The 12,630-nt window shown below is 44.1% G+C and overlaps 2 protein-coding genes across 2 annotated transcripts; one reads left to right on the top strand and one right to left on the bottom strand.

Annotated features, from left to right (window-relative positions):
- The first annotated feature begins 430 nt into the window (after positions 1–430).
- Positions 431–6,852, top strand: NDUFA1 (NADH:ubiquinone oxidoreductase subunit A1). Its single transcript, XM_035114090.2, has 3 exons — positions 431–655; positions 3,317–3,406; positions 4,166–6,852. Exons 1-3 carry the CDS (start codon positions 554–556, stop codon positions 4,184–4,186), a joined length of 213 nt encoding a protein of 70 aa, XP_034969981.1. The 5' UTR covers positions 431–553; the 3' UTR covers positions 4,187–6,852.
- A 497-nt stretch (positions 6,853–7,349) lies between these two features.
- On the bottom strand, positions 7,350–12,043 carry LOC118083990 (putative defense protein 3). The gene is made up of 4 exons (XM_035113199.2): positions 11,823–12,043; positions 10,481–10,593; positions 9,180–9,295; positions 7,350–7,422 (listed from the first exon to the last, which is right to left on the bottom strand). The coding sequence occupies exons 1-4, from the start codon at positions 12,028–12,030 to the stop codon at positions 7,350–7,352; spliced, it is 510 nt and encodes a 169-aa protein (XP_034969090.2). The 5' UTR covers positions 12,031–12,043.
- Between the last annotated feature and the right edge of the window lie 587 nt (positions 12,044–12,630).

Below are 12,630 nucleotides of genomic sequence, written 5' to 3'. Positions count from 1 at the left end.
GTGGGGCGTTTTAATTCGCTGGATGCTTCGAGACTACATCTCCCAGCATGCTGCGCCCACCCACTAAAAAGTTCCACGCATCTTTAAGAAGTTCAATTCCCGGCATGCACTGCGGCCTGCCAGGCACCTAACAGTTCGAGTATATATCGTGGTTTTTATATATAGGTACAGGTGTATCTATACTGTAAGATATAGTGTAAGATATTTACTGTAAGAGCGGAGAGCGATATCCACTGAGCCTTTAAACAGAAACCAAACAAATCGCCTCAGAGCGTTCCGCGGGGCTTGTCGCCATAGCAACATCACCCCGTAACCCTGTCGTGACCATGCTAGCGGGGCGGATAGCGCATGCGCAGCTGGCGCGTTTGGGGCGGAGTTGGGGGAGGAAGGGAAGGTAGCATTCTGGGCCACGCTGCCTGAATCTCGCGATAGAAGGGCTGTTGGCGGAGCATGCGCAGGAGCACCAGCTCTGCTTTGAGGGAAGCCGTGTGGCAGCTCTGCTGATTGAGAGGTCGCCAGGGTCGCGGAGGGAAAGAGCCGCGCAGCCGTCGGGATGTGGTACGAGATCTTGCCTAGCTTGGGCGTCATGTACGTGTGCTTGGTCATCCCTGGCGTGGCCACCGCCTACATCCACAAATACACCAACGGGCACAAGGTGCGTGGCATGTCAGCGCCTCCTCACGAATCCCCATCTCCCCTCTCCTTTTCTGAAATCCCATATTGCTGATTTAGGAATTGTTGTATCTTTAAGAACTTGTTTGTGTTAAATGTACAGTGTGTAATCGATTTAGGAACAGCGGCTTTTAGAGCTTGAGTTTGCTCCCCCCCTCCGTTCTTTTCCCTTGCCTGCCATGACTTTTCAGAGGGTCTCTTAAAACTGGTGGGATTGGGGGGGCTGGTCTTTAAGCTGCCCTGAGAACCTTTTGGGTGTAAATAATAATTTTAAGTGAATTGCACGCCGCCTTTGAAACTCTCTGAAGAAATCGTCTAATATGCAACCCAAAATCCAACGTGCAGTACTTGCGTATTAACGCCAGGAGGCCTCAGAGACCTAAGAAAACAAGCAAGTGACCCAGAATTTCTAAAATGTAATCAAAGGCAACAGCAAAATCATAATAATGAAAGCAATACATTTCAGGAGAAACCTAGCAAGAAGAATTGTTTTCAGACCTTTCTGAAAGGGCTGCAATGTTGATTCTGTTGGTAATGAACTCCAAAGATGTGGGGCTACCATGGAGATGGCTTTAAGAGAGGATTGGACAAATTTATGGAGGACAAAGCTACGGTACTTGCCATGATAGCTATGCTCTGGTGCCTCCACAGTCAGAGGCAGCAATGCTTCCAAATATAAGTTTCTGGAAATGACAGGGAGAGTGCTGTTGTGTTTGTGTTTATAGGTTTCCCATATGCATCTGGGCAGCCACTGTGAGCAAAAGGACACTGGATTTGATGGCTCATTGGCCTGCTCCAGCATGTTTGACTCATTTCTTAGACTGCCTTTTGCCTGGCAATTCACCTTCACCTGGTGGCTCATCTCAGAGAATGGGCAGCTGGGTGTGGGAACTGACAGCCCTTCGAATAACTGTGACAAAAACCTTTTTAAGGCTTTAAAGCCCATAAGGATAGGGAGAGTTGTGTCATCGTCCCCCGCCCCCATTTCATAATATTAAAACCCAGGGCCATCCAATGAAGCAGAATGCTGGAAGATTCAAAGCAAACAAAAGAAAACACTCTTCAACTATGGAATTCACTCCCGGGAGATGCAGTGATGGCCACCAGCTTGGATAGCTTTAAGAAGTGGTTGGTCAAATTCACTGAGGCTAATGCTTTCAAGGACTATTAGCCACTGGTATGTACTACCTCCTGTATCAGAGGCAGTATGTCTCTGAATATCAGTTGCTGCGGTTCACATGTTGGGATAGTGGTGTTTTACTTAGGTTCCCATAGGCATCTGGTTGCCCAGTCTGAATGTGACAAAGGCACAGTACATGAGGCCTGGACATGTTTTATTTATTTGTGTAATTTATATCCTACACCAGAGGTTTTCAACCTTTTTGAGTCCATGGCTCCCTTGACCAAGTACATTCTTTCTACGGTTCTTGCCTGCAGAGCTGACAGCGTCTCACCCTTTCTCAAACAACCTCTCTTGTAGAGTGTTCCCTCAGCCTCCTCTCCTCTCCCCTGGCCAGCCCCAGAGGCACCATTCACCTGTGGTGCTTGTAGCAAGGGCTGCTGCAACAAACAGCCGCACAAGCCTTTGGGAGGCAGATACGTGAGAGGGCATCAGAGGAGGAAGGGAAGGAAAGAGGGACAGAAGCCATTGTTGCCCACAGCAGTCTTGACCACCATTCAACTCACCCTGTGGTGCTGCGGCACATTGGTTGAAACCACTGCCCTACACTTTCATTGTAGGTTTATTCTAGGGCGGCTAGTAGAGTATTACAGGAGAGGAAAATAAATATTTTAAAAGTAGTTAACAATAACAAATGGGATGTGGGTGGCGCTGTAGTCTAAACCACTGAGCCTCTTGGGCTTGCCAATCAGAAGGTTGGTGGTTCGAATCCACGCAGTGGGGTGAGCTCCTGTTGCTCAGTCCCAGTTCCTGGCAACCTAGTTCGAAAGAACGCCAAAAAGTGCAAATAGATAAATAGGTACCACTCTGGCGGGAAGGTAAATGGCGTTTCTATGCGCTGCTCTGGTTTCGGTGTTCTGTTGCACCAGAAGCGGCTTAAGTCATGCTGGCCACATGACCTGAAAAACTGTCTGCAGACAAACACCAAATTAAAATAATAATAGTAATAATAGTAAGAAAAAATTGTAAGAAAATGAAATTTTAGTAAAATTAATAAAAATTAAATTAACAAATAAACCATTAACAAATATGTTAAAGCTGAAACTCTAGTTGATTTTCTTTGTTTATGAATATATTCTTTTTGGGGTGGGCATATTAAGTGAAATGAGCCTCACTCACACCTGCAGTTTGCAGAAGTGGTGTTCAGATTAGGCTTTCTTAAACCACATCTATTGAACCCCACAGTGTTGTCCCCTGAATTGCCCATGACATCCAAATAATCATACCTTCAGCTAAGAATGACAAGGATAGTCTGTCATGTGTATATCTGAGCCTCGTTACTAGGCTGTGAAGCAGGACTGAGCAGTCTGCTTTTCATCTCAAAAAAGGAATAGGTCTGCACGCATCTGTTGAATTTTTCAATATTTCACATTTTTTGTCAACTTTGCTTTAATTCTTCTCACTTTATCTGTCTCCCACTGCCTCTTGTCTACACATTGTCCACCTTATTTCTTATGTGCCCAGGAGAAGAGAATTGCTCGGAACACCTATCAGTGGTACCTGATGCAGAGAGACAAGCGTGTGTCTGGAGTAAATCAGTACTATGACTCCAAGGTTGGTTTGAACAAACTTCCTTGCATGCTGCTGTCTAGTTGCAAAGTCACAACACTATTTTTTTGTGGGGATGGGGAGCTAAATGCCACAACAGTTTACATTTGTTTTGGCCCCTAAATGTTCCTCTGCACAATGTTATTTTTATCCTTCTGTGTTCAATATTATAATGCGCATGGCATGTTCTGCTCATAGCAGAGCCTTTTTCAGACATGTGTTTCTCCACATGATGTTAATGATGTGAAGAAAGAAACAGGGATGGCCGTGCATGCCCTGCCCCTTCTTGTGCATTCCTGATCATCTTCCATAAGTTGGAGAACAGCTGTCATTACTTGTGTAGATTCCCCATGGCATCTTTAAAGACTTATGAACTTTCCAAACTACAACTCCCATCATGCCTGACCATTTGTTGTATTTTCTAGGACTGATGGGAGTTGCAGTTCAGCAACATCTCAAGGGCCAAAAGTTCCCCACTCCTGCCCTAAGGAGTCTTCTTTCCAGACTCTGTGATGGCAGAGCAATTCTGTCAGTGGCAGCCTGATGTAACAAAGGAAACAGCAAACCTGCCTGCGCTTGTTAGTATTAAAAGTTGAGCAACTTACTTTGTGTTTGCGCAATTAGTATTTTTCTGTTGGTAGGATTAAGGAAGACACCACCTTGAAAAGAGGTTTGTTAAACCTGATTATATAGTGTAATTTGATAGCAGCAGCGTTGTGCACAGCGGACACATTTAACTCATTTGCTTCACTTTTTATTTTCCAGGGTTTGGAGAACATTAAGTAAAACCATGGTGCAATGAAAGCAACTTAATAAACATGTATTTGACAAAGTGTGGAGCATGTTGATCATAATCCCATGAGGAGAGAGGACAATAAGCTTCTAATACTGTACCAATAAAATTGCAATAAAGAAATAAAATACAGATTGAAATAATGCAAATGTGAGAATGTTGACAAGACAGACAAAATACTGTATTGGGTTTGTTTTTCATGCTGACCTTCATGAAAGGTACATTTGATACATTGCTCTTAACACATGGTTGCTGTTGTTGGCTTGAGTGATGGCACTATTAGTCCAAAACATGTGGGGGCACCATGTTGACTTACCCCTATTTTAATGGGTGCCAGATTGTTGTTCTTTGCTCTTTGATTACTACATGAAACCAATGGGACACATCAGCTGCAGAGTTGGGTATAATAATGGCCACAGTTTGTTCTCATTTTCACCATCTATGCCAGGTGTGGGGAACCTTTGGCTCTCCAGATGATGCTGAACTGCATCATTGGCCAGCTTGCTAGGACCGATGGGAGTCATAATTTAGCCACTGTAGGAAGGCCAAAGGTTTCTTACCCCTGGTTTCTAAACCTAAGGAGGTGGTGGTTATCCTGAATCAGTGTTTTGAAGTTCCGTTTTGGCATGAACATGGATGGAACTAGCTGAAACGTAATCCTGATAAGATGAAAGTGCTATGTTTAGGGCTTATGACTTTACTCTTCCTGAAGGAACAAATATGCAGGCATGGTGCTCCTGGACACAGCTTTATCTTTGGATCCTCAGGTAGTATTTACCATTTCACAAGCTGTGGATGTTTCTAGAACAGGCCTTTGTGCCAATGTTGGCCCTTCAGGTTTCTATCCAGCCATAGTGACTTTCCCTAGGCCAGTTCCTCACCCTGCCTGAGTAGTTTTGCCTGGCCGGAATGTGAACTGTAATAATAATGCCTCTCGCTTGCCTGGATAGAAAAATGTGTGGTATGAGAGTATAGAAAACTTTGACTTCTGCATGGCTGGAATGTAGTCTACTGTGCAAAGGTGAAAGTCATACCCATGGTCCGCCCACCACTAGTGTGTGCCCCCACTCCAAAGGTTGCTCATAAAGGAATGTGGTCCCTCCACCCCTGATCTAGAGAAAATCAATCTATGACACTGGAATTGAGTGGTCGGAACAGAACGTTTGTGGGTTTTCAAACTTGGAGCATATTATGCCAATTTTATATCAATTGGCTAGGTTGCCTGTTTGCTTTTAAGCCTAGTTTAAAGAATTAGACATTGACCCTTAAGGCTGTTAATAGCCTGGGACAAAGTTACCAGAACTTGCCACATGAATTTGTCTGAGCCTCCAGTTGGTTTCAGGGGCTCTGCTCTCAAACATGCCTCTGTTAGCAGATACTAGGTCCCGAGTGCTCACTGGAAGGACAGATCCTGAAGCTGAGGCTCCAATACTTTGGCCACCTCATGAGAAGAGAAGAATCCTTGGAAAAGACCCTGATGTTGGGAAAGATGGAGGGCACTAGGAGAAGGGGATGACAGAGGATGAGATGGTTGGACAGTGTTCTCGAAGCTACGAACATGAGTGACCAAACTGCGGGAGGCAGTGGAAGACAGAAGTGCCTGGCGTGCTCTGGTCCATGGGGTCACGAAGAGTCGGACATGACTAAACAACAACAACAAAGTGCAGAGCCTTTTTATGGTAGTGTCATGGGATTCTTTCCCTGGAAGATCGACCAAGCCTGTTTCACCCTTTAGGTGAGTTAAGGCTCTTTTTGAGACATCCAGTGTCATGGGAGTAAAGTCTGCTTGCACAACAGGACTGCTTCATTCTCTCTGCAACTCCATCTGTAGCCCCAAAATCTGCTCTGGAGAGTTGAGGGATGCTTTGGAACAGATACTGTGGGGATATGAGGAGCTGTAGGGGGAAAAGAGGAACCAGAAGTCCTGTTGCACAAGGGAGTTTCCTTTGTACAAGTGGATGAACATCACTGGATGTTGCCCAGTTTTCATTAAACATGCACTTGGGAGTGTAAACACTTACGGTATTTTTTTATAATCTATCCAATCCCCAGTGTTTTAAAGATTATATTAGAAGCAGCACAAAAGCTGTACACAAAATGCCAGTTGAAACAGCAAGCACAAGTTCAGGAAAGTCTTCACTGCAGTGAGCAGAGCTTTTTATTATTTAATGCATCTCCTACACAAAACAATGTGTTCAGATTACTAAAGAATGCAAGTAAATTGCTGTATGCTGGTTTCTAAATGTATCCCAGTAAAATCAGGAGCAGAGAGAAGATTGCTGCATCAGCAGATAGTGACCTTGTAAATGATTCCGCTGCACAGGTAGCTTTGGAATCTGCAATGGTGGAAAGCCAGAGTCGAAGATACAGGTTAAAGTTGAGATACAAGTGGAGCTTGCAACAAAATGTTGTGGTGTGAAATGGGCCTGTTTGGGTTCTCAGACCCCTAATCATGCCCTTTCCAGTATATTTCATTTCTCCCCATTTTCACCTGGTTTTCTGTTTCCTCCCCATCCATCAACAATCTGTCAGCATCCCATGGCCATTGAGCACACATGCTCCTCACTGTGTTAGTGCATTAAGAAGCAGGCAAGGCACATCATTCAGACCATTGGGCATTTTTTCAGTGATGCTCCAGAAATTACGTTAATACATTGTGCATCTTTTCCAGTCAATGTTAGTTGCTTTTGGCTCCAATGGGGCACAAAGCATAAAATTTGCAACACCACATCCTGACATCTTTTGAGTTTTATGCATTCAGTTTCTCCCCCAACAATAATGTGTCTGTTTTAAATGAAAGGTATACTCATCAACTTCCATCATAGTTAAGGATTTTGCTAGGGCCAGAGACTATCAAACAAGGCAGTCGCATGTAACCCAGTAACCCCAAGCAAAGAGCTATACCAGCTGATGTTATTGCCCTTCACCAATCTTGTTCCCTTCAAATGTTTGACTACAAGTTTAAAGCCATCCCACAGGCAATGCTGGCTGGGGTTGATGGGACTTCTAGTTACTAACATCGAGGGCACCAGGTTGGTGAAGGCTGTGTTACTGGGATATATTTATCCCAATGCCATCTGTACTTGTGGCCTATTCAATCTCAAAGGAGATGTTACCTTGAGACTGGGAGCTTATTTCACACAACAAAGTGGTGAGCTACTCACTTCTCCAGATCACTTTGGATTTGACATTGGTCCAGTAGATGTCATGAGACTGGGCGACTGTAGCCCTGATAGAATAGGAAAAGGGACATCACAATTACAATGCATATTGAGAGATTGGGCTCTGCCTACTCCTACAATCATCATCATCATCATCATCATCATCATCATCATCATATTATTTAATAATATTTAATAATATTATTTTTTTAAAAACCCTCTTCAGTTTGTAATTACTTTGATGCAGCCCCTAAAGTTCATTATACAAGGGTTAAAGATTTCCCCTGACATACTTCCCATGGACTGAGACAAATGAAACTGGGCACAGTTGTTAGTCCTTCTCCACATAGCTACCAGCAAGAGTCACACACTTCTCCCATTGCTTTATGCAGTTGTGGGAACCTCGTTGGTAGAAGTCGGCAGGTTGCGTCAGAAGCCATGACTTGACCTCAGAAATCAGCATTTCATCGTCTGGAAAAAGCTTGCCCTTCAAAAATAACTTCATGGTTGGAAAGAGGTGGAAGTCTGATGGTGCAAGGTTGGGATAATAAGGAGGGTGAGGAAGGATTTCATGGCCACAGGACCATGGTTCTGTCTGAGCAACATGTGAGTTGTGAATGGGGCCTTATCCTGCAGGAGGCAGACACCTTTGGTCTCCATACCACGCCTCTCGGTTTTGATGGCCTTCCACAATTTCTGCAGCAGTGAAGCACAATATGTCCCGGTAATTGTGGTACCCTTTGCCAGGAAATCCATCATCGCTATTCCGCACTGGTCCCAAAAGACCGTGAGCATGATCTTGCCCGCTGACGGTTGGAGGTGGTGAGGCAGAGTGCTTCCATTGTTTGGACTGGGATTTAGTCTCTGGGTCATAATGATGGACCCATGTTTTGTCCGGAGTAATTAGTAATTAGTCTGGCAAAGAAGTCGCCATGGTTTTTGTGACACATGGCCAAACGAGCCCATAAGCATGCAACTCATTCCTCCTGCTGGAAAGGCAGCAGCTGGGGAACCCACTGTGTGGACACCTTTCCCATGTGCAAATGGTCATGGATGATTTTTTTCTACAAAGCCCACACTGATCTTGACATCTGCAGCTAGCTGGCAAATGGTTATGCAGTGATCCTCCAGAATGGTGGCCTCCAGTTGCCGGATGGTGCCTTCATCAATAACAGACTGTGGTCGCCCAGGAATGGGAGCCGTTCCACCAAAGTCTGACCACACTCGAACTGATGATACCGGTAGTAGCAGTGCTTGACTACGTCCTACAATGGGGCATCCTCCCCATAAATCCCTTTCATCTCATCGAACGTTTCCTGCAGTGTGTGCCCTTTCAAGTACAGGAACCTTATGACTGCCCTGCGTTCAACTGGTTCCATTATCAGCCGTTACTCCACATTAGCACCCGTATCAGAGAAACTGTTAGGAGTTCAGAGCTACAAATTAACACATTACCCATGATAACCGGAAGTGGGTCAGGGGAAATCTTTAATGAACGACCCTCATAATTTAAAATAAACTTGCCTTCTGCCTGGCAGAATGAAATAATAGCATGCAGACGGAGAAAATTATCTCCTGTTAATTGCCTGGTAATGTTTGCAGCCATCAAAAGAGACTTCTGAAGCCATGGAAAGGAGCTTAAATCTAGATCAGGATTGGGGAACCTTTGCCTTGAACTACAATTTCCATCAACTCTAGCAAGCAAGCCAGGAATGGCCAGGGATGAGGGTTGTATTTCAGCAATATCTGGAGGGACAAAGAATCCTCACAACTGTATTATGATTTAGGGAAGGCAACTATATTTTAGAAAAAATGTGAAACTTACACAAATATAACTACTGAAGGGCAGCCAGAGTTTGGTGGAAGCCACGTGTAACTGGCTTGTCTTGGTTTTAAATTTGTGTTAGAATGAGTCACTGCGCCTTGTGGATTTCCAGAACACTGCAAAAGGAGACACAACGTCACTTTAAATAAGCTTCCTCAAATTTATCTATTTTAAAGCATAACCAAGACCCCATAACACTTTTTATAGAACCGGTCCAGAAATATTGGGAGATAACTTCACTGTCTATTAGTAAACGAAATTCATTTCCCCACATTGCCCAGGTCCCTGCTCTGATTTTTAATACTGCAACATTTTTTTTAGGCAGCCACCTAGTATTCATCCTATATAGAGGTTCGTTTGCCTTTAAAAGCTAACCAGGCACATTCCAATTCAAATGTTGAATTTTACAATCTGAGTTAAACTGATGGCATTATCTTGAAGGTTATGATTCTTGACGCATTTTATAGACCAAGAGTGGGGGGCCATCCCCCCTCTAGCTGTGGCTGAACGACAACTCCCGTTATCCCATTATCTGGAGAGCTAAAGTTCCCCCAAACCTGTTTTGGACATTTGGAACCAGCCATGTTAGGACTTTTGATCACTTTTGCTGTCCAGATATCAGAAGTGTTGAACTTCCCACTTATTTTAATAAAAGACATGTGGGTCTTCCTTTCTGACTTATGATGCATTGCCCTCCTGAACATGTTGCCTTTCTTCACAGACAGGCTGTTTAGAGCAGGGATGATTAATATGTGGCCATCCAGACATTGTCAGACCCTCAGCTCCCACTACCGCAAGTCAGCATGTCTAATGATCAAGGATAATGGGAGTTAGAGCTTCAACAGCATTCAGAAGACCACAGATTAGCCACCCCTGATTTAGGATGTGGTCAAATTCTCTAATGCAGCTGATGGGAAGTGTAGCCCAAGACATCTGGAAGACACAAGAGTGAGGAAGTCTAAACTAACTTCATCCCCACAGCCCAGAGATAGGGATATTTAAATTGTCCAGATTTGGGGCTACGAATCTTATCATCATCTCTGACTACTGGCCATGGTGGCTGGAGCTGATTGGAGTCCAGCAACATCTGGAGGGCCACACACTCCTTAACCACTCATAGTGTCTCATCAAACTGTAGGTGCAGAAAAAATGAATACTGTAACTAGCTGGATCAACTATGAGTTGTATAGTTCAATCTGTGACCCTTCTCTGGTTTGGGGTGGAAATGGGGATTGTTTCTGGCAATGATTTTGCTACAGCAAGAATGATTTTGCTACAAAGAATGACCATTTGTCTCTTACCTGTAATAATTTAGTATTATTGGGAGGAGTTTGCCAAAAACCTAGTGCAGCTGTGGAACCAAATGCACGAGCTTCCAACAATAACCCTCTGTATGCAGAACCAAGGATCTGAACTGGAGAAAGATGACAGGCATCAAGTAACAAATAAGCCTGGTTTGGTTAATCACTACATTCTTTCTGCAGCACCCCTGTAGGGCTCAGAAACCCAGTTATGTCACCCCTTGCCTGCAGAGTTGGCAGCTCCTCACCCCTTTTGAAACACCCTCCCTTGTGAAGGGTTCCCTCAGCCTCCTCTCCTTGGAAGTCTTGGGCAGCTGCAACTGCCACCCTGGTCTCTGAGCTGCCTCCCCCGCCCCAAAGAGAGGTGCCTCTTCACATGCCCCACAGAGGCCTGGGAATCACCCCCTGGCCCAGCCCTAGAGGCACCATCGCCTGGGGAGCTTGTAGGCAGCACCTCTGATTATTATTCAAGGCACCTCAGGGTGCCACGGCAGGCTGGTTGAAAACCACTGGCCTACACCATCCTGGCTGAAAGCCTAACCTTTTCATTCTCTGCCCACTGACACACACATTTGGAGGAGAGCCCCCACTCCCTGTCTTGCTCAGGCCAACTGATGGGTTGATGCCTGGCCATCACCAGCCTTTGTTGTTCTTAATGGCTTATATCCCAGGTGATGCCCTGGGCCAGAAAAAACAAAGTTAGGCTGCATTGTCCCACTATTAAATGAAACTGTCTATCAGCCCATCTTAATTCTCAAAGCACTGATTAAACCACAGCACCAAGGAATCTAGAGGAGCTCAGGGCACCCACAAACAGGGTAGGGAGGGTGGGTGGGTGGGTGGGTGGGGCACCCATATACCCACAACAAACTAGGGACATATGCAGCAACATTATCAAAAGCCTTTTCTGGAATGAGACTAAGTGCAAACTGTAACTCTATGTGGTATTCAGTTAAGTTTTACTCCAATTACACCTATGGAACTTAACGGACAAAACTTAGTCACTTTGATTAATTTCAGTGGGTTTACTCTGAGTAAAACTTAGTTGCATACCACCATTATGATTAAGTACAAAGAAAGTTACCAAGGGTTTAGCATTTGTGCCTACCTATATCTTAGGAGGAAAAACTAGATAAATATGTTAGTTCAGGTTAGTAATTACATTATATAACTCTTTTCTTTTGTGTTTAAAAAATAATAATTTTGTGAATTAATTAATGAGAATATATTGATTTCTTCTCCCTTCATTTTTAGTAAAACATTGAATAAAACAAAGCAGGTATTATTACAGACATCTATCTATCATCAACCAAAGTTTTTAAAATCCAGTTTAGAAACTTACCATTAACAGGCTGCCCATTTAGGAAAGAGGGTGTACTAACTAGGAATTCATAGGGTGCTGGAGTCTGTTGAGGCTGGATCCCTGTGTGAATAGGTAACATATTCTCACAGGCTGATGCAGGAGCACCAGATGGAAAGGCATGAGATGGACAGAGCGTGGTCCAAGGGGCCATCAAACTGAATAGAAGGAAGGAGTTCCAATAAGCCATGTCTGCAAGAGAAGTAGTTGCTAGTTCTCTCTCTCTCTCTCTCATTCTCTCCTGCTCCCTGGAAGCAAGAATGAATTCTCAGAGGCTTGAATAATCTTCAAAATGATGAACGCATGAGCGTTGCTGAGTCACTGACCCATAACAGATTCACTTTCTACTCATTTCGGATGCAATTATAACCCCCTTCTCTTGCTCACATGACCTCCAAATTGAGAATTGCATATTGTTTCTTAAGGTTTCCATGTGGGCATGAGCTAAGGAAATGGATTATGGAATTTGCACGGTGAAGACTTTACAGTGCTTTTGCCTGTTTCAAAGGGACATTACTGGTAGTTTTCTCCACTGTCCACTTCTATATCAACACACACACACACACACACACACACACACACACACGTATTGTGTGAACTGCACCTATTTAAGAACTGCAATCGGTTGCTGCTTTCTAGTGTGTATACACATTACACTGACATGTCATAAAATAGAAAAGTGTGCAAACTTTCAGTTTATTTGTTCATCAGATAGAGCACAGGGTTATCAAGACCACTACACCAGAGAATAATATACATACAAATTGCATGGAATTTGTGCCTTTTAAAA

Source organism: Zootoca vivipara, chromosome Z (assembly GCF_963506605.1).
Source record: "Zootoca vivipara chromosome Z, rZooViv1.1, whole genome shotgun sequence".
Taxonomy (NCBI): domain Eukaryota; kingdom Metazoa; phylum Chordata; class Lepidosauria; order Squamata; family Lacertidae; genus Zootoca; species Zootoca vivipara.
Note: the sequence above shows the minus strand (reverse complement) of the source record. Positions and strands in the feature narration are given on the sequence as shown.